Raw genomic sequence first — 27,628 nt, forward strand, 5'->3', positions numbered from 1 at the left:
TCAACGCTCTCTGTCGGCGCAACGGTGAACCACGCGCCGATCTCTTTCCTCTCCCCTTTCTGCTCCGCGCGTCGCCCTTCGCGCGTCGCGTCGCCAGTCTGTCTGGTGCTACCTCCGATTCCTTTTGTGCCGCGCCGCCAGTCTAAGGAATGTGCGGTAGCGCCACCTTCCGAACACTTCGATTCGGTTTCTGAGAATTGATTCCTCCGTTATCTGTTTCTCACACTCCTGACCTACTTCCTCGAGGAAACAGTGATGACCACCCGTATTGAACTTGAGGAACCAGTGGACATACGTCCTCTCATGCGATTCTTAAGTATGATACATGAATCCTCGATGATTTTCAACGAGGAATTCGAATCTGAGATCAGATTTTGGATATGCATTAAAATATTTTCAGATACGGGGCCGTCCATAAATGAACCGATTTCTCTCCGATTCACGTCAGCGCCAATCTCTATTTTGGCTGTAGAGGGGTTATTTTTATTTTTTTGCTCCGGTATAATCAATCATGTCTGATTTCAAAGCGGCTTCCTAAAAGAGCATACATTTTTTGGAATTCGAAGATTGTCAATAAGGCGAATGAAACGGATTTTCGTGTTTTTCTCGCATTTGCAATTATTTTTGTATTGACGTGATTTGGAAAATGATCGGTTTTAATTACGTAGGTAAGGCTAGCCTAACAATCTCCCCCCCCCCCCCCCCCAATTGGGGAAGAAGCATAATCTAGTGCGAAATAGTATGTTGAAAAATCTGTGCGTTTTGAAGCATCAAATGTATTATAGAAGAAAGGTCCTTCAAAGAGTACTAATTGTAAACGGACACACATTTAAAGAAGGAAAAAGGAAATGATGGAATCAAAAGAAAGAAAATATAAAAAATTTGGGACGAACTCCAGAGGAAATAAAGTTTTGAATCTAACTTATTTTCTCTTTTCAAGCTGACGTTTTGCCTTATTTAAATAAACAAACCTAAGTTTGAAATCTTTGAACTTATTGAGGAAAATAGAAGATGTATTCCGTTTTTTTTCTTTTCCTTTTTTCTCGTACACATTTGAAAAGAAATTTTTAGATCATGGCTACTTAAGGCATGAGCTTATCCATTTTGAAGGTACGTCAATTATTGATGGGCGCAATAAGCGCAAATTGTTCGTTAAGTGGACGAATAAAAAAGGATGGGTCAGTTTGGAATCGGCGTGCTTAAAATGCTGTGTAGGCGCCGACTTTGGTTGAAGGATATTTTCAAATTGCATAAAAAATTACCTCAAATAATGATAGCTGTTGACTGTTTATTTCGAAAAAATGGCATCTTATCATTGAAATAATCCATACATATATTTTATTTTTTAATTTTGAGACAAAATTCTTGCACTCCGATTAGAAACACAAATTTTTTTTAAAAAAGTTGAGTGTTTCCGTTGACTTTTTTAACAATGAAATAACTAATTTCAGTTTTATTCAAACATTTTTATTCAGTTGGTTGGTGTATACTAGTTTTTTTCTCTCTTTTTTTTTAAATAAATAAGCATCATTAACCCACATGCTTCAATTTTTTAATTTTTAGCCGACATTCCAGCGCCCAAATCTCGTTCTTTCGGAAAGATGCCAGCCCTGAAAATGAAAAATCCAATTTTTACAATGAAAAAAGCTGGCGGACGTCTTGCAACTTTTGTACCAACTAAGTCTCTTAATGATAGACCCTTAACACCAAGTACATTTTCATCGTGCTAACGTTTTTGCTTCCTGTCTAGACTTTCTCGTCTCTTGAATAATTGTGTTTTTCAGAGTTGGGACCTTTCCGAAATAAACTCATCATTTCACACCCTGAATTTGGCAGCTGAATATGGAAGTCAATAGTCATCACGCAACAGCTGAAATTTAGTAAATTCGAACTATTTTCATCCAGATCTGTATAAAATCCATTCGAATAGTTCAGACAAACAGACAATTTTTGCGCTACGATCCTCATCGGTGCAAAAATTCAGGTATCGGGCCGATAAGACTTCCACATTCAAGCCAAATTCAGCTCCCATATTCAGCGTGTGATTCCGGCTACACGGAAAAAAACGACGAGTTTGTTGGATGATATGGAAATTTTCAGTTAATTGTGGCAGTACTCCAAGAAATTAAGTTACCGACTCAAATGTTTGGGTGCTACCAAAGTAATTGGAAATGTCCATACCATTAAACAAATCGGGGTAGCATCTTATTTTAGGGGATAACCCCTAAAACTTTTTTCCGTGCATCTACCCCTTATCTGCCGTGCCAAGGGAAAACGGCGTAAGCACATGCGAGAGTTGCCAAATTTCCCTAGATAAAACATGTATTTTTGAGGAAAGTTATACATATTTTTCCTTTAAATTTTGAGATTTTGTAGATCGAACTGCAAACAAAGTCGTCGGAAAAATCGAAAGGAAAATACTCACAAATTTCCCAATAAATTTGTATTTTATCGCAGAGAATTGGGCAACGCCTGAAGGTTCATGCGGTGTTTTTCCTTAGTCCGGTAGTCTTGGCATTAACTATAAACGTTTGCTTCCCTACACTGAAAAAAAAAATCTTGGTGTATTTACTACGAAAAGGGTAAAATTACCAAGAATTCAGGATTCTATTTGATCCCAGTTTTTTCTGGGTAAAATTACCATTTATAGAATTGGTAATTTCACCGAGAAATCTTGGTAAAATTATCGAATTTCTCGGTAATTTTACTGGACCCCGGTAAAAACGCCAATATTTTTTATCGACTGTGGTAGAATTACCGGGATAAAATGGCAAAGTTACCGGGAATTGATTACCAATAAAAGTCGTATCCTTACCTGAAAAAACAGCTAAAATACCGGTTTTTAGGTAAGCTTACCAGTCCGTCTTCGTAAAATTACTAAAAATTGGTAAAAAAAAGTGAGATGGTAAAGGTATCAACGGGCCTTGGTAAAAACGCCGAGAATTTTTTTTTCAGTGTAGATGCGTTTCTATTCGCGTTCGGAGACGATCTCAATACTTATTAAGACCAACAGCATTATTATAGCAGGCGGCAGCGGCGTAGAGGTTCGAGCACCCCACCTCGGGACAGAACCCGCACCCTTGCGAGAGGACGGTGATGTTCCTGATGGAGCGCGTTATGAGCTCCACGCCGTCGGGAGAGACCTGCGCGTCGGTGGCGACTTCCCTTGCGGCGGCGACGGTGCGCTCGTAGTTCCCGCCGCCGGTCTTGTCGTCGGCGGCGAAGGCCGGGCCGATCCGTTGGTTGATGGCGTCGCGGATGTCCTCGACCCGGAACTTGCTGTCGCCGTAGGTGAAGAGGATCCCCGTGCAGATGGCGAAGAAGGCCGGCTTCTGGAGGTAGTCCTTGGGGCTCGCCCCCGGGCACTGACAGCCAGAGGAGGCCCCGTTCCCGACGCCGAAGGCGAAGAGGCAGACGAGGGTTGGAAGGAGAAAGGCCGTTGACGCGAGCATTTGGGTTGCCTGGTTTTCGACTGCGAAATATAAGAAGAGACATGGAATAGTTTTACAAAATGGAGGGTACACTGAAGAAAAAAAAAAAAGAAAAAAAAAAAAAAAAAAAAAAACACACATTGGATCTAGAGTCCAGACTCTTGAAAACATTGACGAGAAAAAGGACTCTTGATTCAATCAGATTTAAGCTTAAATCAAAAGGAAAACCGCTCGAATTAAGAGGCTTGGCTCTTGATTTAAGCTTAAATCTGATTGAATCAAGAGTATTTTTTCTTGTCGATGTTTTAAAGAGTTGTGATGCCCCTGCTTACGGGTCGATAAGGGGACGTAGCTGGAGCGTTGTGATATCAGCCGAGGGGACGTCTCTAAATAGAGGTATCTCGAACTGACGTCACAGAGCTCCAGGGGACTGTTGCGTCGGACAGTGGTCGCCCGTGATTTCTCTATGGAGAGAGATCTCGTGCAGACCACCTACACAACACAACAGTGGGTGCTCTTTGGGGGGCAGTCGTTGAGTCTGGACACTAGATCCAATGTGTTTTTTTTTTTTCAGTGTATTACATCAAACAGCAGGCTGATTGTTGAAATTGATAGACAAAGAAGACATGAGGAGTATGAAGCGATCCTATTATTTAGGATCGCTTATTATAAACATATGATTTTTTCAGGAAAATTATGAATATTCCTTTCAGCTACTGTAGATCACATTGCAAATAATTTCCCTGGAAAATTGGTCAAAAAATATTCAACAAGCTTTCGTGAAAATACATGCTTTATAAACGGAAAAATATTGTATTTTGTTTTGTAAAAACACTGAAGATATGCGCTGTTGGGCGTGATACCACTATATGTCCTCCCAGGGGCTCGGTGTGCCTACTCAATTCATTGAAGGCGTTTTAATTTTCCCTCGCTTCACGCTTTATCCTTTTTAACTATCGTGGTAACAAGGAGATTATCATCTGAAACAGTTCCTCTTTCAATGACCTTTTCATATAAGATTTATAATGCGGTGCCACTCTGTGTGCATAGAACTACATCCATACGTTGCCAAATTTTCTCGAGGAATGGAATTTTCATAGAGAACCAATGTTTTTTTGGTAAACTTTTTCGAAAACTGTCACTCATGATTTGATCTAGATAATATTTGAAGGGAAATATTCACATCAATCAATTATAGTTAATTAATGTAGTAATTCCCAAAAAATTCACCCAAACTGTCACACTAAGGTCGCCGAATACATCTTCAATAATTTTCAAATTTCCTCCAATAAAATTTTCATTTTTGAGGAAAGTTATGAATTTTTCCTTGGATTTGTCTGATATTATAGATAAAATCCCCCCAAAAAAGGTCCAAAAAATTGAAGGAAAATATTCACAACTTTCAGGGTTAGTTCTTCATTATTTACCGAAGAAAATTTAGCAACGTCTGAAAGCTTATACAGCTTTTTCCCCGAGTTCGGCAGCAAAAAACTACACGGTTTGTTTTTTTTCTTAATTTTTTCTTAAAAATGTGTCTCGTACAGACCAAAATAACACGTTTTAAAACAAATTGGTTTTTCAACGAGCAGGATTTTTTCCATTCGATATAACAATTTCGTACAGAAATTTACTTTTATCCTCATAATTTACGAAATAAAATTAAAACTCCCGGTTAGGCTTTCTTCACGGCTTAGACATCGGATGTTTGTGAGTTGCGGTCGATTAAATTCAAATCCAAATTCCTCCGGCAATTAAATCCGAAATAATCTCTGGCTAAGCTATTCGATTGCAAATATTTAAAATAATCGAGATTAAGAATAATACGTGACATTTTTCTTTAAAAAACTTAATTTTTGTGGTATGATTTTAATCTTTGGGAAAATTGTAAAAATTACTCTTTCGAGTATGAAAAAATGAGCTTGGAGGTTAAACAATTTTCTTAAGACTTACTAATTTTAGGGTGTTGTTGAAAGTTGCAAACTTCCACAACTTCGTGGAGAACTCCTTAGGATTTAGGCACCTTTCCTAGATGAAATGGAAAAACTTGCACTGGTCACTCTACCACCTCATGCGTAGGTATGATTTGACCGGTGAAACTTTGCGGAACTATCATCGTGTAGATGCACACTTTAACACGAGGTTATCTTGTTCCGTTCTCTTTATAACTCGCACATTTTTCTCCTATACACATAATTGGTCAAGTTCGAGTGAGACTACTTTATCTACAGTTGTTCTCTTAACTTTTACTTTGAACTTTTTTCTTCTTTCTTGTTCTTAAAAGGAGTCGAGTAGAGAAAATAACTAATGACACCTAGTCCTAGGTGTTCGAGGAATTCCGGGTCTCTACAAAAAAATCGTAGGAAATCATTCGAAAGTAATGTTTTTTTGGTCAGACGATATGATTTCAAAAGTTCTTCACAAGATATTCAAATCTGCAGTTAACTTTCTGTCACAAACTGATTGCGGGTCGTAAGTATGTTGGAATTTTTTTTTTAGCCAACGAAACAAATCCTCGGATGAGCTTTTACCTCTGTAATGAGAGTTTCACCTTAATGCTGAATTTTTAACGCACGTTGGTGAAAAAAAAAATCCAACGTTCTGGAAGTCAAAAAAACTGGATACGAGGAAATTTTGAATGGGTTGTACAGTAAATTAGTAAATGCCACATTCTTCAGGCTATTCTACTGATCTGCTGAGAAATAAACTGAAATTTTAAAAAATCTCCGGACCCCCTCAGGAGGCTAGGGAAATCCCTGCAACCCACTATTGAGCTGGAGGAGCCTAAAAAATCTCCGTCAACGGACTAATCTTTAATGTTCCAAGTACCACCTCTCAAAAAGTTCTTATAGCCCTGACTATGGGATGGGGGGGGGGGGGACCCATTTTACTATGAAGGGTCTTCAAAGTACCAGAATTCCTTGGAGTCTTATTTTTCGAACCATGAAATTCTATAAGTTGATTTAAAGTTCCTCCTCAATTGGTCTCAACGTCGGACTCATGAAAATGAGAATGAAATGCAAATTGCTCGAATAAAAATTGAAGGCGTTTCAAGAGCAGGAACTGATCACATCAGAAATATGTTCACGTTTGCGTCATCATTTCTTGCAGACTCTCGTGTTACGTGAAATTACATTCCGTTTCCAGAGATTAAAAAAACACGAGCCATTTGCAAACTGAAGCCGAAATGTGGAATTAATAATTGGACAGTTTTAAATAAAACTATATGGCAATAATGTTTTTTTCCATATAGATTGTCATGCCTTACAGACTTGGATCATTTCGCACGCGGTATTGAAGTATTTCCTCTGTAAACAGAGGTTGTTACTTTCAAGTGGTAATGTATTTAACACTCAGAAATCGACACGGCCAGATTAATGAAAACGGGAAGTCTTGAACCCTCCAGAGAGAAGAATTTACCAGCCGAGTCCCTCCTTAGCTCGATACATCAACATTCAATATTTCCGAGGTCATACATAAATCAAATGCTAATCCTGCCTTGCAAGAGCTTTACAACCCTGCGAGGGGAAAACGTCGTGTGAAAATTCAAGAGTTGCCAAATTTCCTTCGATAAAATATTTATTTTTGTGGAGTTATGAATATTTTCTCTTGAGATATTCAGATAATCTACATCTGATTACGAATGACATTCTCTTAATAATCTGAAGAAAATATTGACAGTTTTCCCTAACAATTCGTTGTTCGTCAATTTGGAGAAGTCTGAGGATCCATGCGGCGATCTTCCCCCACACGGCAGTTTAGCGAAGCTGCTCTGATTATTCACCTGACAGATGGTGTAAGTTCACTCGCACCGAAATTCGGACTGGTTCACACAACTTCTCCGAGCTTACAGGCTGTAAATCAGGAGGCTTTGCTGCACAGTGCACAGATAATGGGTCCAATCACACCCGAAACTCGTCTGCAGATGCTCTCCTGATTGGTTGAAACTAGTGTTGCCCCAACAGCGCAATTTTTTCGTGCTCCGATGAGCTATTTCTTTTCATAATTAGAATATCAGTTTCGCACAGATTCTGAGATTTACCGGATGTTGGCATTATCAACAACAGTTTGTTTAAACCACAAGAGTGCGTTGAACCGTATTCAGTTCGTAGTAACTAAAAAAACTCGCCCGCGGACGCGCGAAATTCGCAAAAGCGTGTTAAAAATTGCGTAAAATGCGCGCTACAAGGTGAATTACACACTCTTTGATGTATTGGTCTATCGTAATTTTCGTGGTATTTTATCTTAAGCTAGACCGTTCATCTGGTTGTATCTCTTGCATGCAACAGCTCCATTTCGTTTCGAAACATAAGTTTGCATGAGGTGAGATTTGTCTTGAAAATCACAGCGTCATTAAGGAGAGCACAAGCTCGTCATGTTGCAAGGAATGGAAAAAATCGGAAAAAAGAATCTCAAACTTGCGAAATAATAAGCATGTTCTGGAGGCAGTGCAGTACATGAACAATATCTAAGTTCTATGAAGGAGCCTTGCGTTTCGTGCATGGTCGCGTGGGTAATTTCCACCAATATAGAGGTGCAAAAAGGTGTAATTAAGATGGAACAGATACGATTGTCGTGCCATTACACAGAGGTAACAGGAAAACAACAGGTTTGACGGGTAAAAGAGGAATCAAACCGATGATGTTAAAAGCGCAAAACAACGTATCTCCATCGCGGCGTTTCAGAATTTCCGCTCCTATTTTTTTTTTTTTTTTTGAAGAGAAGCAAGCTAATTTCATTATTGCTTGAAATTTACACAGAATATTCTGATAGCAAAGAAGAAGAGTCAAGGAAGTTATCAAGAAATATGTTGACTAGCTCCTTTTCGGAAGAGTGAAGTATGACACGAAGACTGCAACGTCGCAAACACCCAAGTGGCATTTTCAAACGGAAAAATCGCAATATTTTGAAATTAAGTTGCGATTTTTTTCACGATTTTTTGCCGATGAAATCCCTCGAATCAACACCTGAGCGATTATTCTCGATCTTGTCACGATTTTATCCCTGTAAAATCACGTTTGATTAAATCGAAATTCGATCTCAACTTATCATGATTTTTTGTTCGATTATATTGCGATAAATCACCGTCGATAAAATCGCGATATTATTGCAGACATATGCGATCAAATTGCAATTTATCGCAATATTTTATCCGATAATATTGCAAAAAAGCGACGTCGACAAAATCGTGATACATTTCCCGGACGAATCGCAACTTATCGCTGTCACTACTTGGGCAGAGATACGTGGTTTCGCACCTCGAGTTGAACTTTGTAGAGAGTTGCAAAAAGCCGTTCGTTTATGACTCTTTTTGCTGAGCTGCTGCTATGTCACGGCAGACCAAAAATGCAAATTTGTTTTCCATATGTCATTAATTGCCCCTATATAAAGGTAGTTCCTTGTTGAGGAACGCTAGTCCACTCGATAGACATCCAGGATCGATGAGAATGACTGTGTGAAAGTCGCTACAGCATCGTAAGATCTTCATTCCAGTTTTCGTCATGATTGCGGTAAAAATTTTGATAGTGTCAGGCCTCCTTATCATGGGTCCAGAGTTGTGCCGTAAGTGATTCGTCCGATTATTATGCTTTGAACCCTATTCTAATGTATCGTTTCCATTGAAAACTTCTAGCTTATTTGATAGACACCCACACTGAGAAAAGAGTATGGTAACGGCAACTCTAAGTCTACTTGACTTTTTACACAGTGATATACCTACTATCCAGTGAAAATAATCAGAATTATAGTGGCACTCCCCAGAACTCTGGTGACACTTATCACAATATGGTAAGTGCAACCATAGAGTCTGGTTTGTATTGCCGTACGCGAATCACCGTGTCAGAGTAGGTTAACATTGTATTAATGAGAATTGATAATATGAACGTTTCACCTCAATTTATTTAGCTCTTTAATTCAGTTTTCGCTTTGAGTTCAGTGAACATTCAGGGGACATGTATTTTTAGCATAGGTCCAGCCTTTGAATTGTTGATACTCAATTCTAATATACTTTTCCATCAATGAGGTTTATTAAGGTGAATCGATGGACGCCATATTTTGTGTCAGAACGGCATGCGATATATCGCATCAATTGGTTCCATTTTTTCAGCTACTCGTCATTTTTCTCCAATTTTGAGATCGCAATTCTGTTATCAGGAGACTAAATGCACTCACTTACCAATTTTAACAAAAAACTTTAACGTAATAAAGGCGTGTTTTTTTCAGAGAGAAAACATCGCATCCGATACTGATATCGAAACTGCACTCGAATGCGATGTTTTCTTTCTGAAAAAACCACACCTTCATTACGTTGAATTTCTTTGTTAAAATTGGTAAGTGAGTGCTTTAGTCTCCTGACAACAGAATTGCGATTTCAAAATTGGAGAAAAATGACGAGTAGCTGAAAAAATGGAACCAATTGATGCGATATATCGCATGCCGTTCTGACACAAATTACGGCGTCCATCGAATCACCTTAATAGAATATTAATTATGTCTGTGACGACCCAAATAATTTAAGGTTATGGGCGTAGCTAAGGGGGTCCTGGGGGGCTGCCCCCCCAGAAATCTCGTGCCCCCCCCAGAAAAACGGGATCCTTCATTCCTCACCCTCCCCCCGCTCTCTTCACCACGAGAGGTGGTCCCATGCCCCCCCCCCCCCCCAGAGAAATTTCCTAGCTACGCCCCTGTTTAAGGTTAACAATATATAAAGCAAACAAGGTTTTCATTATACCGATCGATTTCAGAGCAGACGAAACCTCACGATTCACCTCCCCCCAAGAGACCATCCCCTGATAGACATCATATTTCAACTGAACATGGCCCGAGACACCCACCGCCTCAATCTCCAGCCAATCACAGGATTGAACATCTAGTTGCAAGCAGCCATAAAGACCATCCATCTCACTCAGGGCCATTGTCTCCATCTCCTATAGGAGGAAGAGCAAACCATAGGCCACCACCGAAGAAGTATGTGCAGAAGCAACCGGCACCAGATCATCATAACCGACAGAAAGGTACCGAGAAAAAATTTCCAACAAATGGTATCCGAAACCAGCACAAGTCGGGTTATTTTACAACTCCAATACAATAAGTAAGTGCATGGATCCTTCTAGAGTCCCTTTATACTGAGAGTCAAGACAATGTGAATCCATTTCTGATTGGTTCCCGTATTTTAGGCCTTCATAGTGTCACAAACGGGAATAAAGATTACAGTTTCACCGATTGCAAAGATTATAATCTGGAATGGACCGGGGAATTACGGGTTCGGCAAGAAACAAACGGAATGAGGGAAGGGACGAAGAAAGGAATTGGAGAATGGGCCGATCAAAGATTACGAAAAACGTTCAATTTCTGTAATCTTTATTCCCGTTTGTGACTCCATGAGGGGTGTTGTCTTGACTCTCAGTATAAAGGGACTCTAGATCCTTCGAATGCAAGAGAAACAGCCTTGTGAATAGATCATTCGAGAGTAAAACGGCAAAAAATCACGACGAGCAGTTTGAAAAAGTCTGAAATCCCATTCTTTTTGCGCAATTAGCGTAGCTTGGAGCTGGCTCCTTCAAATTGCGTCCACTTTTTTTCTGTCCACCCATTTTTCGTCCACAGTTTTTACGGCCAATACCGGATTGGTCACCTACATTCCATGTCCCCTTATTCCACGTCCACTTATTTACGTCCACTGTATTTATGTTCACTGCATGGGCTTACGTCCACTCATCTGATATTAAAAAAGTATGAGAGTACTGAATTGATTTTTAAGGAATCAAAATGTGGGAAAAGTAGAAAATTTAAAAAATTGAAATTGTTTATTAAAAATGGAAAAGGAAAGAGGTGGCTGATGCTTACAAGTACAGTAAAAGTTCGTTAAATCGAATTGTCTGGGGACCAATGAAAAATTCGACTTAAGCGGCAATTCGAGTCATTCGTTTCTCCGCTTAACTCGAAATCAGCGTGAAAATCGCAAAAATTCGACTTAAGCGGCAATGCCGCCGCTTTAACTTTTTAACGCTTTTTAACTTTTACTCTTTTTAACTTTTTGCTCTTTTTAATTTTAAGTTTTAAGCCAAATCAATGAAATTTAGTCAAATCAGTGTTTTCTATGACGCAATGAGTGAAGTTAGTGTTCCGTAGTTTCAAGTGTCAACGCCAAGCATAAAAAAAATTCAATTTTCGGACATAACAACCAACATATGTCACTTCTCTACTCCCTTCGTGTATACAGGTACGTATCAACGAATCTTTTTTCTACATTTCTCCCGTCTATATTGCGCATTTTTTGGGGTTTTCGTTGTAAAAATCCGGATTTTTCGAGGAAAAAATTTCGACATAAGCGGCTTTCCACCCGGCTCAAAAATTCGCGAATTCGTCTAAAGCGTAGTTTTTTTTAACGTTGTTCCATGTACAACGTCGCGGGACCGAAGAAAATTTCGACTTAAGCGGATTTTCGTCTTAATCGTAGTTCGACTTAACGAACTTTTACGGTACCTGCCAGCTCAGCCATTCTAAGAGTTAAGCCAAATCAATGAAATTTAGTCAAATCAGTGTTTTCTATGACGCAATGAGTGAAGTTAGTGTTCCGTAGTGTCTAGTGTCAACGCCAAGCATAAAAAAAATTCAATTTTCGGACATAACAACCAACAGATGTCACTTCTCTACTCCCTTCGTGTATACAGGTACGTATCAACGAATCTCTTTTCCAGGGTCGGACTGGCTCGCATCTGAGGGCGTAGACCCTTGGCTGGTTAAAGAGTCGTAATGTAATATTTTCTGGTAGGGCATTCCCTGGAGAGGGATTTAGAAAATTTTGGCAAATCAGCACAAGTTTACGCTATTTTCAGGTTCAAAGTTTATTAATCGTACGGAGTAAAAATTGCAAAATTGAACGTATATTGAAGTAACCGACAGACTTCTGAAATGAAAGAAAACATAAAAAATTAAAGCCACTAGACGCATCCAAGCACCATTATTTCCAAAAGAACAGAGCCAGTGCTGCGGTTTACACGAGCTCAAGACGTGGGTCTGCAAATCCATCCTAAAAAAGAATCAGACAAGAACCTGAAAAAAAGGACGAGTATCAATACAGCCGAAGGCAGGAAAAACGTGTTCGGACCTTTTTTTAACTTTTCTCCTGAATCTGAGCGCCACCTCATTGACAGTATATAGCAGAGCATTGAGAACTCACGCTGCGCGTCATCGCGCCTTAAATTTTTCAGATGCAGCACGGACGTCCATCAAGTATGAATAGTTGTATCTCTGCGCCGTCGTTGACGCGCATCCTTTCCCTCGCTCTATTTCCATATTGTGTTTGTTTGCGCTTGTCTTATTCGTAATGGTGCTTCAAGCACTACGTGAATAACACAGCCGAAGGTAGAAGAGATGTGTTCGGGCTTCTTTTTTAACTTTTCTCCCGAATCTGAGCGACACCTCATTGGCAGCATGTAGCAGAGCATTGAGAACTCACGCTTCGCGTCATCGCGCCTTCGATTTTTCAGATGCAGCACGGACGTCCATCAAGTACGAATAGTTGTATCTCTGCGCCGTCGTTAACGCGCAGCCGGTCCCTCGCTCTATTTCCATGTTGTGTTTGTTTCCGTTTGTCTTATTTGGATTGCATTTTGCAAAAAGGAACCACTAGCATTGCAATTTTGCTAAAATTGTGCAACTTCTTTTGTCTTGGAGGAAAAACCCGATTATCCAATAATAGTTTCTATTTTACTCGCTAAAAACTGTAAATTTAAGACAAAAATTGAATCGGCTCGTGCGAAAACTGCTAATGTCCATTTTCTCTTATTTTAAGTAAACTGCAAAAAACTGTAGAAGCCTTTTAAATGCGGGATTAAAAAATGTTCAGAAGTTGATTATTACAAGAGTGGATTGTAGTAAAGGATCCCTAACAGTTTCCAGCTCCTCCTCTGTCTGGAATCGAGTAATTAAAAAGAAAAGACTCTGGACATTAGCGGTTTTCGCATGATACGTAAAAATCGCCGAGTTTTGGAGCCGTTTGATATTTTCAAAATTCATTCTAAAGATGTTAAAGCGGTAGATTATCATTCACATAAGGTTAAAAAAATAAAATTCCGGACAATTGCGGTACTTAACATAAGTTTCGCCACTAAACTCCCAGCAATAAACTGGACATTAGCGGTTTTCGCATGATTTGTGCGTGGACGGTTCTAAAACATCGAAAACGCATATTTTCCAGTATGTCTTTCGGGCAAAATACGGTTAGCCTTACGTATTTTGAGGCACTGAATCCGAATATGACCTCCGTTTTTTCCATCACCCTCCAATTTATCAGTCGGGATAACAGTCGGAAAAACACCGAAAATACCCAAAAATGATCATTTTTCCGAGTAAAATCGGCTTTTCCGGAAAATTGGAGGGTGATGGAAAAAAACGGAGGTCATATTCGGATTCAGCGCCTTAAAATGCATAAAGATCACCCAATGTCGTCCAGGAGACATTTTTTTTATTTTGGTTTGTTGTATAGTAATGAGGCATACAACGATAGATGGACATTTGCGGTTTTCGCATGATTCGGACCACGGCTCCCTCTGAAAAGGGCTTCAAACCTAAGGAACAAACATTTTCACCACACTAATGAGTGTGTCTGACCTCCGAGAGTATTTTAACCCAAAAATCTCAAAATTGAAAAAAATGGACTTTAACGGTTTTCGCACGAGCCGATTCAATTACTATCTAAATTTCATAGTTTTTCACGATTTCCGCAATTTTATTGCAAAAGATAAAGTTGCACAATTTTAGCATCATTGCAATGCTAGTGGTTCCTTTTTGCAAAATGCAATCCATTTGTAATGTTGCTTTAAACTAGAGCAGAGCATTGCAAGTTTACGACTTACGCCATCGCGTCTTACATTTTTCATATGCAATGTGGACATCCATCTTGCGAGAATAGTTGTATCGCGTTTACACTATAGATGTCTCTTACCTTTGAATTATGAAATAAACTAAGGTTAAGTTTGCCTGAGATATGCTATTATATGTCCAAATCAATAGTCATTTTGAAAAGGAAGAAATATATTTAAAGGTCTCTCATGAGGTCTATAAAGTGTGCGTATGTCTAAAAATCGAACCGGCTATCGTTTCTACGGGAGTTACACATAGAGAATGAAGGAGGGGAAGATAAAGCGCCTGTATGTCAACAAAAAGGTGGCAATTTCACAGACAAGTGTTTACGCTTCAGAAAGTAGTTTTTGGACCTCTGTTCACCACTATGCGTAAAAGCATCTCTCTTTACTCCTTACTCTCTCTTCTTCCGTTCATTTAAAAAATTTTCCGCATATATTCTCGGTCGTAATTTTTTTTTCTTCTTATTTTGCTATCTGTCAGAAGGGCGCGTTTTTGGCACGCCAAGGGGGCGTATCTACCAATGGCAGATTGACCTTATGGCCAGTCCGAGCCTGCTCTTTTCTACATTTCTCCCGTCTATATTGCGCATTTTTTGCGTTTTTCGTTGTAAAAATCCGTTTCGACATAAGCAGCTTTCCACCCGGCTCAAAAATTCGCGAATTCGTCTAAAGCGTAGTTTTTTTTAACGTTGTTCCATATGCAACGTCGCGGGACCGAAGAAAATTTCGACTTAAGCGGATTTACGTCTTAATCGTAGTTCGACTTAACGTACTTTCACGGTACCTGCCAGCTAAGCCATTCTAAGAGTTCGAGTGGAAATTGAAGACTAATACCGATGGCCAATTGGTACCTGTAAAAGTTGACTTGAAAGCTGCAATTAGGTTTTCCTTTCAAGTTAATTGCTTCCTAGGATACCAAGTCACCAGGAAAATAAGGTGGAGCGTCGCATCCCAAAGGATGTTAATAAATTAAATAATAATTAAGAGGGGAGATAATTTAAGTGGACATATTTCGTCCACTTTTAATGTCTTTGGACATTTTTGGGCTGGACATACTTTCTTTAGCGAAGACAGCCGTAAGCGCAAAATTTTCGAAATCGAGTTTTCTTCAAAATTCGTCCAAACTCTTTTAGATGAAATTACTGAGACAGCTAAAATAGCAAAATTCATCCTAATTTAATGAAAACGAGACGTATGAGAAAGCCGCAAGTGCACAAAAAATGACTTAGTTTTTTTCAAGACAGCCGCAGGTGCATGAGAGCTAATGAAAACAGTGCTTCCCAGTAAAGTGCCGCCCTCTTTTGCCAATTTCTAACCTGAAAATGTGTTTGCTGTGCGTCCAAAACGCAACCACGAAAGCATGTAGAAGATAGCACTTACGGCTGTCTTGCCTAACAATAACCTAACACGAAACTGAATTTTAACTTTTTCATTTACTTTAAAATAAAATCGGTCAAGTTTTGATCCCTCAAATGATTTCTAGGAGTCTTCCGGACGAATAGTGGCAATTTGACAAAGAGCGGAGGCTTCTTTCAATAAAATGTTCCACTCAGGAGCTTCCGAGCCCGTTTTCTCAGAACTTCATTTTTGCACTTACGGCTCTCTTCGCCATCACGGCAGCATTTGAGTGGACATTCAGTAAGCTTCGCCACTGCTCTAATCATAACGATCAAGCACTCACACACCGGATTCGCGCTCCGTCGTACAGTGGATCGAGTCAATTAGAGGTCGGACACGAAATTTTTTACCAAAACTGCAAATTTTGATGTTTATTTTATCACATTTTGAATTTCAAGGGGTGCTTCCAGAAGAAAATTTCACGAGACATGGCCGGATTAAGGGGGTGGCCACATGGGCCGCGACCCATGGCGGCAAAATATAGGGGGCGGCAAATTTTGCAATCTTTTTGAATGTAGGTATCGCATAAAAGAAGAAAAAATCGGATCCAGAAAATAAATTACAAACGAGAAAATGCGAAAATATCTCTCTTTTCTGAGAGTAAAAGTATATTAAACATCTAATGTTGTTGTCTTTCGGTGATACCAAAGACAACACCTTTAATTAGTCGAGTTAAGAGAGAAACCAAACACGCAATTTGACCTTGAGCAAGTTGAAAGGAGCGGCGCGGAGAGCAATGATGACGAGGACTGACAATGAGATGAAAAGCAGAAGCCTTCGCTTCGGCGCGGCGGTCGGCATGAAACGCATAGCGCCTACAAGACCGTATGAATACTTCACGCATTGCGTCAAACACACTGCGGTCAGCAGCAGTCGGCGTGAAACGCATAGCGCCTACAAGACTTCATGAATACTTCACGCATTGCGCCAAACACAGGGCGGTCGGTGTGGCGCAGCGGCAGGAGTTAAAATTATTAAACCACATTTATGTTTGTTCTTTCACAACGTTTTCGTTCGTTTGTTATGAATGGATGGCCTTGTCCAAACAGGGGTGGGTTTACGGAACTTAACTTTCGCGTTAAGTTCCGTGAACTTTTGTCAGTGTTGACAGGGCTCTCACAAAAAATGTGCCCAATATGAGTGAACACGTCTCATACACCCCTCCCCTATACCGGCACGTTCACTTAACGAATTAGAAGGGGGCGGAAAATTACAGGCGGCCCATGGGTGGCAAGTAGGCCTGTCACGAGCTAACCAATGGAACCACTTTCAGAACCCCAAAATTTTGTACAAACGGAGTTATAAGCTTTTGAGGTCTCTGATTGTTTATGCGTCCTTTACATTTGACCTCGATACAAAAATGGATCCACTGTGCGTAGCGTCGTCGCTGTGATGTAAAGAAATTCAAGGCACGTTCAACTATTTTTGTATGCAACATGGACAGCTTTTGAGAAATAATAGTTGTATTCAACCTTGTTAAAATAAAATGGTGCGAATGATCTAAATTTGGAGTAAAATATTTCAAGCGCAAACATTTTCAACGCGCAATGGTGGTTGTCAATGGTTGATAGTGACTATTTATGGGTCCTTCATACGTAAACTCTATACAAAAATGACATGTTTCATGTCATTTTGTATTGGCTGACCAAAGCTGCAATGGTTGATACTTTGGAAAAAAAAACACATTGGATCTAGAGTCCAGACTCTTGAAAACATCGACAAGAAAAAATACTCTTGATTCAATCGGATTTTTGCTTAGATCAAGAACCGAGCCTCTTAATTTGAGCGGATTACCTTTTGATTTAAGCAAAATTCTGATTAAATCAAGAGTATTTTTTCTTGTCAATGTTTTCAAGAGTCTGGACTCTAGATCCAATGTGTTATTTTTCCAGTGTAGCGATTGTTCAAGCGTCCTATGTATGTGACCTCGATACAAACATGGCATGTTTTCTTCAGTATTGTGTGACTAAAGCTGGAATGATTAAATCCAGCTGAAAATGATATATTCAAGGTCTTTTTTTTAATTGAGTGTTCATTGACGCATAGCATAGAGCGTGAGCGCGATGAAACCATACAGGAAAAAAGTAAACACAATCTGACAAAATATTTGCGGCGAAAGGGCTCCAAGCGATCAAAGAACAATTGGTTAATGAATAGTAGTTTCATTTCAACGACGACATGTACCGAAGATGGAGACTAATTTTTCTCTTGTGTTTCGTTGCATTAATGGACAAACCAGGTAAACTTTATCTGTTAAAGGTGACTGAGGTAGACAGGAGTACAATATATTTTTTCTATATTTTGATAAAAAATCATTCTTGAGGACCGTGTTTTTTCCGATTAGGATATTGATCAGAGTATTTCTTTTTCCGTGATAAAAATTAATTCAACCACTTGAATCCACGCCAAATAGATACTTCTAGACTTCGACAGAGGATCGTCTGACGTCACATTCACAAGTGAAGTAGATGGAAGAATGAACTAATAAAGATGGTAAATCTTCTATCGCATTCTAAAAGAGCGTAAACTTATTCGGCGTGGACTCTAGACGAATCGCAAATTAAAGCATAACGCTGTTACGTTTTTCTTTAAAATTTCACATGACACGTGATTTGTGCAACATAATTAACTGGAAGTGGCCCCTAACAAAGATATAAACGTTCCTCGATGCATTACCTAATGCTAACTTCTCGCTGATAAAGAAAACCATAATCTACCATTTTTTAGTCACACTTAAAACGTTACCATGGCAATCTCTGCAGTATGAAAAAATTACATAATGGACCACTAGACAAGGTACGAAGTAAAGGATTCTGATACATGTTTCTTCACCAAAATTTCACGCAGAACACGATTCGCGCAACGAAAATGACTGAAACCAACTCCTAACGAAGATATTAACGTTTTTATTTCACATTGGTTACAAGGAATTTGAACTGCCCGCTCACAAGAAACTCAAAGCTCTACGTGAGTCAAATCACGCACTACAATCTTCTTAATCAAGCAATGTTCATTTCCCACCATGAGTTGTTCGAACTATAAGCAATTTGCTATAGCTGAGCCAAAGCGTTAAGATTGAGGTTGCCGGATTTTTAAATCGGAGAGACTGTCATGATAACGTATAGCGCACGATGTGAATCACGCAGAGCATTGAGTTTTCATGAGCGGGTGGTTTGAATTCACGCATCAATAATAATCAAATATCTTTGAGAGGAGTTGATTTCGGTAATTTTCTTTGTGCGCGTCGTATTCTACGTGAAATTTTGGTTAAGGAGCATGTATCAGAATGCTGAAATTCGTACCTTGTCTAGTGGTCCATTGTTTATTAATATGAAAATCTGAGTTTCATAAATTCTAGGGTGGGTTCACACCTACGAGAAAGTCTATCATAATCAAATAATATTTATTACCATATTTCGTATTTGTTTGCAACGGCAAGTCAGTTATCCCTCATAAGGATCCGATTCCAGAGTTTTGCCACCAAATTTTAGCCGAGGGAGGTTTCGAAAAGTTTTCCTTTGTAATGATGGGATCTCAAAAATCTCCATAAACCTCTCTCAATCACGATGTAATCTACACGTATGGGTTTACATAAGAAAATGAGTAGCTCAAGGAACGACAATGAATGTGACCACAAAACTGGCTTAAAAAAGCATAATCGTGATCAGATTTCAACGCAATTGAACAGTATGTGCAGAGGAAAAATGCAAAATCTCAAATAGAGTTTTGTCGTTCCTGCTGTGGGTGACAGTAATGCCGTGAATAAAAAATTGGGGGTTTCGTTCCCTCCTAGAGTCCCTCCAGGTGTAAATCCATATAAATGCACTCTTCTTAGTTTGAATCCTACTGTTTCAGTCCATATGGATGAACAATCCCCAGTGAAAGATCCCGGGTCCAAGCCGCCGTTTACACCGAGACCAATGGACGATAATACGCTCTCGCCAAAAAAGTCAATTCCGGGATCCCCTCTGAAGAGCAAAGCGGACGCTCTCTCAATGGATTCGAATATACGTCCAGCGGGTCAGTAACTTACAAATTTGATTTGGTATACCTTTTCTTGTATTTTAATGTTTAAGGCTATGCATTTCCATTGTGCAGGAACTCCATATTGAATGGAGATGTTGCATGTGTAAGGGATTTGCGATTTGGCCATTGATCCTTATGTAAAAGTTCGCGAGAAATACGATGGTGTCACTGGTTTTCTCTGAAATCAACTCCCAAGCTCAAAAAAAGCTCTCAAGTTGAGGCCAAATTGGAGGGGATAACCCACCCTACCCTGAGAGTTCACCTCTACATCAAGACAAACTCTCCATGCAAGAATAGGGAGCAAATACATTGACAGGGCTGCCACTTTATTTGGGGACTCCAAAACTGAAAACACGGCATCACTGCTAATGTGTTTGCTCCCTATCTTTGCATGGAGAGTTTGTTTTGATGTAGAGGTGGACTCTCAGGGTAGGGTGGGATATCCCCTCCATTTTGGCCTCACCTAGAGAGCTTTTTTTGAGCTTGGGAGTTGATTTCAGAGAAAACCAGTGGCACCATCGTGTTTCTCGCAAACTTTTACATAAGAATCAATGGTCAAATCGCAAATCCCTCACACATGCAACATCTCCATTCGTTAGTCGTATTTCGCTTTAAGAGAGCACCATGTAATATATCGTTCCCCGAATAAGAACACATGCGACGCATATTATGCGTCACACGTATTTTTATGCGAGGGACAATTTTTGCCAAGGACGCCAATATGTCAAGCCGGATCTAGGCGAAAATACCACTATGGCTCCTTGAAAGTCCGTCCAAAATAATAGGGGGAACTGTGGCGTGGCGTGCTTTGCGATTAATCGATTTAGCTGCCGTTTGAACCTGTCGAAAAGGATAGATCAACAGGGTGTCCGCAACGAACACCTTAATAAGCGCGATTCTTTACCGCAGCTTCAAATGGAAAAATATCGATCATCGATCATTCACGCTTTGCCACTGAGGGGGAGGCACGAAAACTTCATTGTTAGCAAATATGTAGCTCACGGAAGTTCGTAGATTTTGCACCGCAAGCAGGGCAGATTAGACATTTATTAAAACAATTTTTCTCAAAAAATGTCTGAACTAAAAACTCCAAACCGTCAGAAATCCAGGTGGTTTGCCTTATCTTTGAATTGAATCAGTGAGTTCGAAAACACACCAACTCGAAAAAAAAAATTGTTCAGGAAACTCCTAAAACTGCGCAGCGGGCGAAAAAGGTAGTTTAAGAAAAACCTTATAGTTATATTGGTGCCAAAGGACAAGTACTCAGAGACTTTGTAAAGCACCAAGTTGAAATCGATACACCATGTTTGATGACAGAGAATTAAGCGTTTAAACATTTCCGAGTTGGCGTGTTTTTGTTCTCACCAACTTTCAGATACTGATTTTTCATAGTCTGTCCTAAAAAATTTATATTTTTCGACCTGATTAACGCTTGAATATTCATATAACTTGTTGGTAAGTACATGGTATACTGAACCGAAAAAAGGAAACCGCAAAATTGGATGGTCACCCGTTTCCCTTGAAATGGTCAAAAATTGGTATTTCTAATGAAAAACTTCGATTTTCCCCTTTTCCCGTCGCTGTTATTCGAGCACTTTTGATTGCAATTTCGAAATTTCCTTTTGCGAGCAGATGCGTCTATCCATAAGTGTTACTAAACCGTAAAAAAGTGAAAATCGAAAAAAACCCGAGTTGGTGTTTTCGAACTCACTGATTCAATTCAAGAAGCTCACAAATCAGACTTCTATGAATTTGCATCAGTGACTCTACTTTTGAAAAGAGGTTGTTCCAAAAACGCCGATTTTGGCCCCCCCCCTGGATTCGGCCCAAACTTTGCTCAGATGTTGTACTAAGTGTCCCGACGCTTGGGCAAAATTTCAGCCCCCTCGGATAATTAGGGGGGAGTGGGCAGGGGGGCAAAGTTGCAATTTTTTTAAAACTTTAAAAATCGATATCTCGCGAACGGTTTGAGTGTAAGTGTTGCGGTTTGCGCTAAAAAACGTTAAAAAATATTCTCTACAAGAATATTAATGCTGTTTGCAAGGTTGCGTAATTTATCGCGGTCATAAATCGATTTTTTCGATTTTGAAGGTTCGACTTTTTTTCGTTTTTCGTCTCCCCTCTCCAGGCGATCGTTGCTACGTGAATGAAAACCGGTTGAGGTGATTCTCCATGAAATTCTGCATCTGCTACACTTTGTTTGACCTTGGGGAAACGATTCGTTCGTGAGTTATAGCGATTTTTCTGCGCGTTACCGGTTACGCGCGGGCGGCATATCGGCGGCGCTCCATCCCGCACGGGCGAGGCAGAGGTTGTTTCACCGCTAGGGCCTTATATTCATGCTGTAGGCTGTAATTATCGATATTTTCTCCTCCCCCCACCCTTCCCCTCCAATAAATATTGTTTTAATACTTCGTTATACAGGGTGTCCCAGACCATCCGTAACAGGTCTTTTTCTCGGTTGGTTTAGGTAGTACGAAGTGGGGGACCGCGGGGTTATAGAGGGAATTGACCCCAAGGAATCCGAATTTCACGGTCCCGAAACCCCCCATGCCCCCCCTGGGAGGTAGGTGCCCCCCTTGGGGTCATGATCCCAAAAGTCGGGAGACATTGTGCCTCCCCCTTTTTACGCCCCGAGGGTGGCTAGGGGGGCCTCGGGACCATAAAAATCGGATTCCTTGGGGTCGATTACCTGGGAAATCATCTTTTTCCGGAGGGTCTACGTCAATTTGCGCCCAAAAATGATCTCTTCAAAACGGGGACATCGGCCTCCCCCATAATTTCCCTTTGGTCAAAAATTGACGTAGATTCTCCGGAAAAAGATGATTTCCCGGGTAATCGACCCCAAGGAATCCGATTTTTATGGCCCCGAGGCCCCCCTAGGCACCCTCGGGGCGTAAAAAGGGGGAGGCACAATGTCTCCCGACTTTTGGGATCATGACCCCAAGGGGAGCACCTACCTCCCAGGGGAGGGGCATGGGGGGTTTCGGGACCGTGAAATTCGGATTCCTTGGGGTCAATTCCCTCTATAACCCCGCGGTCTCCCACTTCGTACTACCTAAACCAACCGAGAAAAAGACCTGTTGCGGATGGTCTGGGACACCCTGTATAACGAAGTATTAAAACAATATTTATTGGAGGGGAAGGGTGGGGGGAGGAGAAAATATCGATAATTACAGCCTACAGCATGAATATAAGGCCCTAGCGGTGAAACAACCTCTGCCTCGCCCGTGCGGGATGGAGCGCCGCCGATATGCCGCCCGCGCGTAACCGGTAACGCGCAGAAAAATCGCTATAACTCACGAACGAATCGTTTCCCCAAGGTCAAACAAAGTGTAGCAGATGCAGAATTTTATGGAGAATCACCTCAACCGGTTTTCATTCACGTAGCAACGATCGCCTGGAGAGGGGAGACGAAAAACGAAAAAAAGTCGAACCTTCAAAATCGAAAAAATCGATTTATGACCGCGATAAATTACGCAACCTTGCAAACAGCATTAATATTCTTGTAGAGAATATTTTTTAACGTTTTTTAGCGCAAACCGCAACACTTACACTCAAACCGTTCGCGAGATATCGATTTTTAAAGTTTTAAAAAAATTGCAACTTTGCCCCCCTGCCCCCTCCCCCCTAATTATCCGAGGGGGCTGAAATTTTGCCCAAGCGTCGGGGACACTTAGTACAACATCTGAGCAAAGTTTGGGCCGAATCCAGGGGGGGGCCAAAATCGGCGTTTTTGGAACAACCTCTTTTGGAAACTGAGGCGTTTTGAGGTATAGGTAGTTTATCCGCAGGACGGCCATGTTTTTACTCCACTTTCAAATCGAAACTGCTCCATCGAATTTTTCCTCTCTCCTCAGCGAAGACGTATGACCTTTAATTCATTAGTTGTAGCACATTGATATCCTGTTAAAAAGCCAAGTTATTAAATTCGGTGTTATTTCAGAGGTTAGATAAGTGCTTGAAATTACATTCAATATTGCTGAAATACGACGATCATTAATAAGTTGGATTGATTTATTTTTTCAGAGTCTTCAGATCCGGCTCCAGTTAAACCAGCAAATACAAAACGTAAGGGGTTGGCACGGCCGGCATTGGCAGGACTGACTCCGTTACAGGTATACAAATATACTGAAAAAAAATGGACGCTCGCGGAATGCCTCATACATTGCGAAAATACCGTGGGATACGTCGCTAGGGAGAAACAGCCGCCCATATTCATCTCAAAAGGAGCCGTGGACAGCTATCAGAGATGCAAATGCGGACTCAACAAAGAACTTATCGATTTTTTGAAAACTAATGAACGCAACAGTACAGCTTTTGAGGAAGCTTTCAGCAAAAACCCTTCGGCTGCCCGCTATTGGTTGACCCTGCAGAAATTCAGAGTCTTGTTCCCTATCACGGAATATAATAAATGGGATCCTAAAAAACAGGAACAAGTACCGATCGTGGACGAGAAAAAGAAAAATGATGCCGTCACTCCCAAAAAGAATGAAAAAGGGACGCAAGAACAAAACAACCCGAATCTTCCGAAGGAAAAGGATGCCGTCACTCCCAAAAAGAATGAAAAAGGGACGCAAGAACAAAACAACCCGAATCTTCCAAAGGAAAAGGATGCCGTCACTCCCAAAAAGGATGAAAAAGGGATGCATAAGTGAGGCGATCCGAACCTTCAGAAGAAAAATGACGCCGTGCTTCATCCTAAATTTTTTTTTTTCCAACTTTTTTTCTTCCAAAACCATTATCCCAGAAATAAAAACGAGCATAGTTCTATAATTTTTATTTGTCTGTATGTGTCCGTTTGTGACCAGACCTGCAAAGGGAGACTATCAGCGCCGCACAGTGGATCGAGTCAATTACAGAGGTCGGACATGGAATTTTCGACAAAAACCGCGAATTTTTATGCTTATTTCATCACATTTTAAAAGTCAAGGGGTGTTGCTCGAAGAAACTTTCACGAGAAAACCAATGGGATCATTTTTAGAACCTCAGGATTTGGTATTATAAACGGAGTTATAAGCGTTTAAAGTTTCCACATTTTGTCCGACCTCTCCTATCGACTCGATCCACTGTGCGCCGTGGCGTGCTTTGCGATATACCGATTTATCCACCATTTAAACCTATGGAAGGAATCGATGAACAGGGCGTTCGCAACGAACACCTGTAAGATAATCGAATACCTTATGGATAATCGATTCTGTAGCATAGCTTCAAATGGGGAAACATCGATAGTTGATCATTCGCGTCTCGCTACAATTCGGAAAGTGTTCCTTAACTTTTTGCAAACACTTAAAGCACGTTTTCTACAATTGTAGAAAACCCAACGATTTTTTTTGAAACCTCGGGACCCAGATTATACTCGGCCTCAATCCCTGAATATTTGAAGGGCCTAACGGATGGATGACCCTATCGCCCTGATGTATACGGACAATAAATTTACTCCACAGATGGCTGTAAGTTTCTACTGGAACAAAAGCCAATAAGCCAGCAAGAAAAAACAAGAAAATTTCAAGACTATTGGTACCTTCAATTTTCAAGATTTTAGGTCAAATTTGCATAATAAAATCCGGATTTTTCTCCTGTATTTGCAAAAAGCGAAGGAAACTTTTCTCCTGGAAGGTGAGTCCCATTTTCACAGATCCGATCTCATATAGATGGCCAGAGACTCTGGCCCAGAGTGCAAAGCCACGTACCTCCGCTTGAAACGTTGCCGCCTTTCTATCATACCTTATTTTTTTATCGGAAAAACAGTCATCTTAATTTTTCGAAAACTTCCTTGATTACTGAGCAACTGACAAAGTGAGCCGTGACGGTTATCAAAATTCTGTATAACAGTAAGTTTATGCGAGAAGAAAAGTGTAACATTTTTAATGGAATTACGGTGTCTTTTCAGTTGCCCTCAACATCTCTTGCGTTCTTTTCGTCAAAGGCCACACTTCACTACCATAGAGCACGATACTTTTAACGATGGCGTCATATATCCGGTGCTTGTTTGCCTTTGAGATGCTCTGATCCCAGAGCACCCCGTTCAGCATCGCGATGGCTCTCCTGCCCTGGATGATCCTGTCCTTAATTGCTCTATCCATCCTTCCATCCTGATCGAGCCAAACACCGACATACTTATACTCGTCACACTCTTCGATGCGCCGTCCATCCTCAAGCTCTATGCTTTGCCGTTGATGCGCTGCTCCCACGACCAGCTTCTATGGAGCTTCTAATGGATTTTTGGCGGCGATCTGCCGGCATTTCGAGACGGGACCGTGTCCGCAATGAGAGAATTCGCCAGGTGATGAAGGTTGAGAAAGATATCGTGCACGACGTCATGTCCAGGCAGTTATGCTGGTATGGACATGTGCAAAGAATGTCGGAGGAGAGGTTGCCCAAACAAGTTTTGGATTGGGTACCACCTGGGAAGAGGCGACGGGGACGTCCCGTAAAGGGTTGGCGGCAGGGCGTTGACGAAGAGATGTTGCGGTGTCAGTTGCCCGAGAACCTCTGGGAAGACAGGCATATGTGGCGTTTGGGTGTCGTAGAACGCCAGAGTGCGTTATAAAGCGACTTTATATATATACGGTGTCTTTTCTGGGAACAGCAGTGTTTACTTCCTAGAAGTAAGTCTAAGTTACTAAGTACTTCACGCATTGCGTCAAACACAGTGCGTGCAGCAGCGGTCGGCCTGAAACGCATAGCGCATGTAAGACTGTAGGAATACTTCACGCATTGCGAAGTTAAAATTATTAAACCACATTTATGTTTGTTCTTTCATAATTTTTTGGTTCATCTCTTATAAATGGAGGGCCTTGTCCATACAGAGATAGGTTTACGGAACTTAACTTTCGCGCCAAGTTCCGTGAACTTTTGCTAGTAGTGTTGACAGGGTTTACACAAGAAAAGTAACCAATACGAGTAAACGCGTCTTATACGCCTCCCCCCTCCGGCACGTTTACTTGATGGCTTTTATTGATGTTTCAAAACGAATGAGAAGGGGGCGGCAAAATACAGGCGGCCCATGGGCGGCAAGTAAGTAAATCCGGCCCTGTTTAAATGAGTTTGGTCAGTTTTCTCAGCGACTTGGCAACAGCAAAGTCTTATACGATCCAGACTTTAGTGGTCATTTCCCATCATTTGTACCTAAACTCTCCGATCTACAAAACTCAAAATGTGAAAAAGTATAATCGTCGTGCGAAAAAATTAGGAAAGAATAAAATAAGAGTATTTTTAGGTTTTCGGCTACTCATAATGCGAAAAGAAAAGCTGAGCTATTAGCCGACTTTACAATTAATATAATATGCAATAATTGCAACTCAGGCCATGCTTCAATAAAAAAAAAAAAAAAAAAAATAAACAATGTGCAAGAGGATGTTAATATATTTACAATTTTTCCTTAACATGGTGGACTTGCAAACGTTTCGACCGACACTTTGGTCTTCATCGCAGTGCAAAGGAAAGAATAGACAAGAAGTTGAAATAAAATAAATCGAAATAAATAAATTTTCGAATGAAATAAGTATTGAGATATACCCATTTAAGGACTATAAACTGGATAATCGAACGTTCTAAATTGGATGTTAGTCATTCTAAAGCGAGCTCAGCGTTCTTTATGAACGGAATGTCGGTTGTTTATGCGTCCTCCATAACCTCGACAAAGACCTCTAATAAATGACGTGTTTGCTAAAACGTTATGTATTTAAAGTGGCGATGAATAAATTTAGCCGGAAAGTATCACTTCAAGGCTCTTTCTTATATTATTTTTAATATTTGTAAACAAGATTTGCATGTTCAAAAATATGCTGAGCGGACACATGCCGAAAAAAAGTAAACACAATCTGGTTAAATATTTACGATGAAAGTACGCTGGGTTATAAAAAAAGTAATGGGTAAAAGAAAGTAAGTTCATTTCAGCCGCAA

General features: G+C 40.4%; 3 protein-coding genes across 6 annotated transcripts in view; 2 read left to right on the plus strand and 1 right to left on the minus strand.

Moving 5' to 3' along the window:
• Positions 1 to 832: 832 nt before the first annotated feature.
• Positions 833 to 27,628, minus strand: part of LOC109032400 (uncharacterized) — a 39,951-nt gene continuing 13,155 nt past the window's right edge. The window contains exon 2 of the mRNA XM_072305480.1: positions 833 to 3,472. Coding sequence (XP_072161581.1) covers positions 2,991 to 3,452 — 462 coding nt within the window. The 5' untranslated portion in view covers positions 3,453 to 3,472 and the 3' untranslated portion in view covers positions 833 to 2,990. The remainder of the gene's footprint in view (positions 3,473 to 27,628) is intronic.
• LOC109032401 (uncharacterized) overlaps positions 8,200 to 27,628 on the plus strand; it is a 39,763-nt gene continuing 20,334 nt past the window's right edge. The window contains exons 1-2 of one of the 4 annotated variants that reach the window (XM_072305478.1): positions 8,200 to 8,990; positions 10,172 to 10,441. In XM_072305478.1, coding sequence (XP_072161579.1) covers positions 8,930 to 8,990; positions 10,172 to 10,441 — 331 coding nt within the window. In that variant the 5' untranslated portion in view covers positions 8,200 to 8,929. The remainder of the gene's footprint in view (positions 8,991 to 10,171; positions 10,442 to 27,628) is intronic. The other 3 variants (XM_019044501.2, XM_019044502.2, XM_019044503.2) reach the window with 3 other exon arrangements.
• Positions 17,824 to 24,496, plus strand: LOC109032403 (uncharacterized). Its single transcript, XM_019044517.2, has 3 exons — positions 17,824 to 17,933; positions 19,550 to 19,714; positions 23,750 to 24,496. Exons 1-3 carry the CDS (start codon positions 17,873 to 17,875, stop codon positions 24,376 to 24,378), a joined length of 855 nt encoding a protein of 284 aa, XP_018900062.2. The 5' UTR covers positions 17,824 to 17,872; the 3' UTR covers positions 24,379 to 24,496.

The sequence above is a fragment of the Bemisia tabaci genome, chromosome 10, assembly GCF_918797505.1.
Source record: "Bemisia tabaci chromosome 10, PGI_BMITA_v3".
Classification (NCBI taxonomy): Eukaryota; Metazoa; Arthropoda; class Insecta; order Hemiptera; family Aleyrodidae; genus Bemisia; species Bemisia tabaci.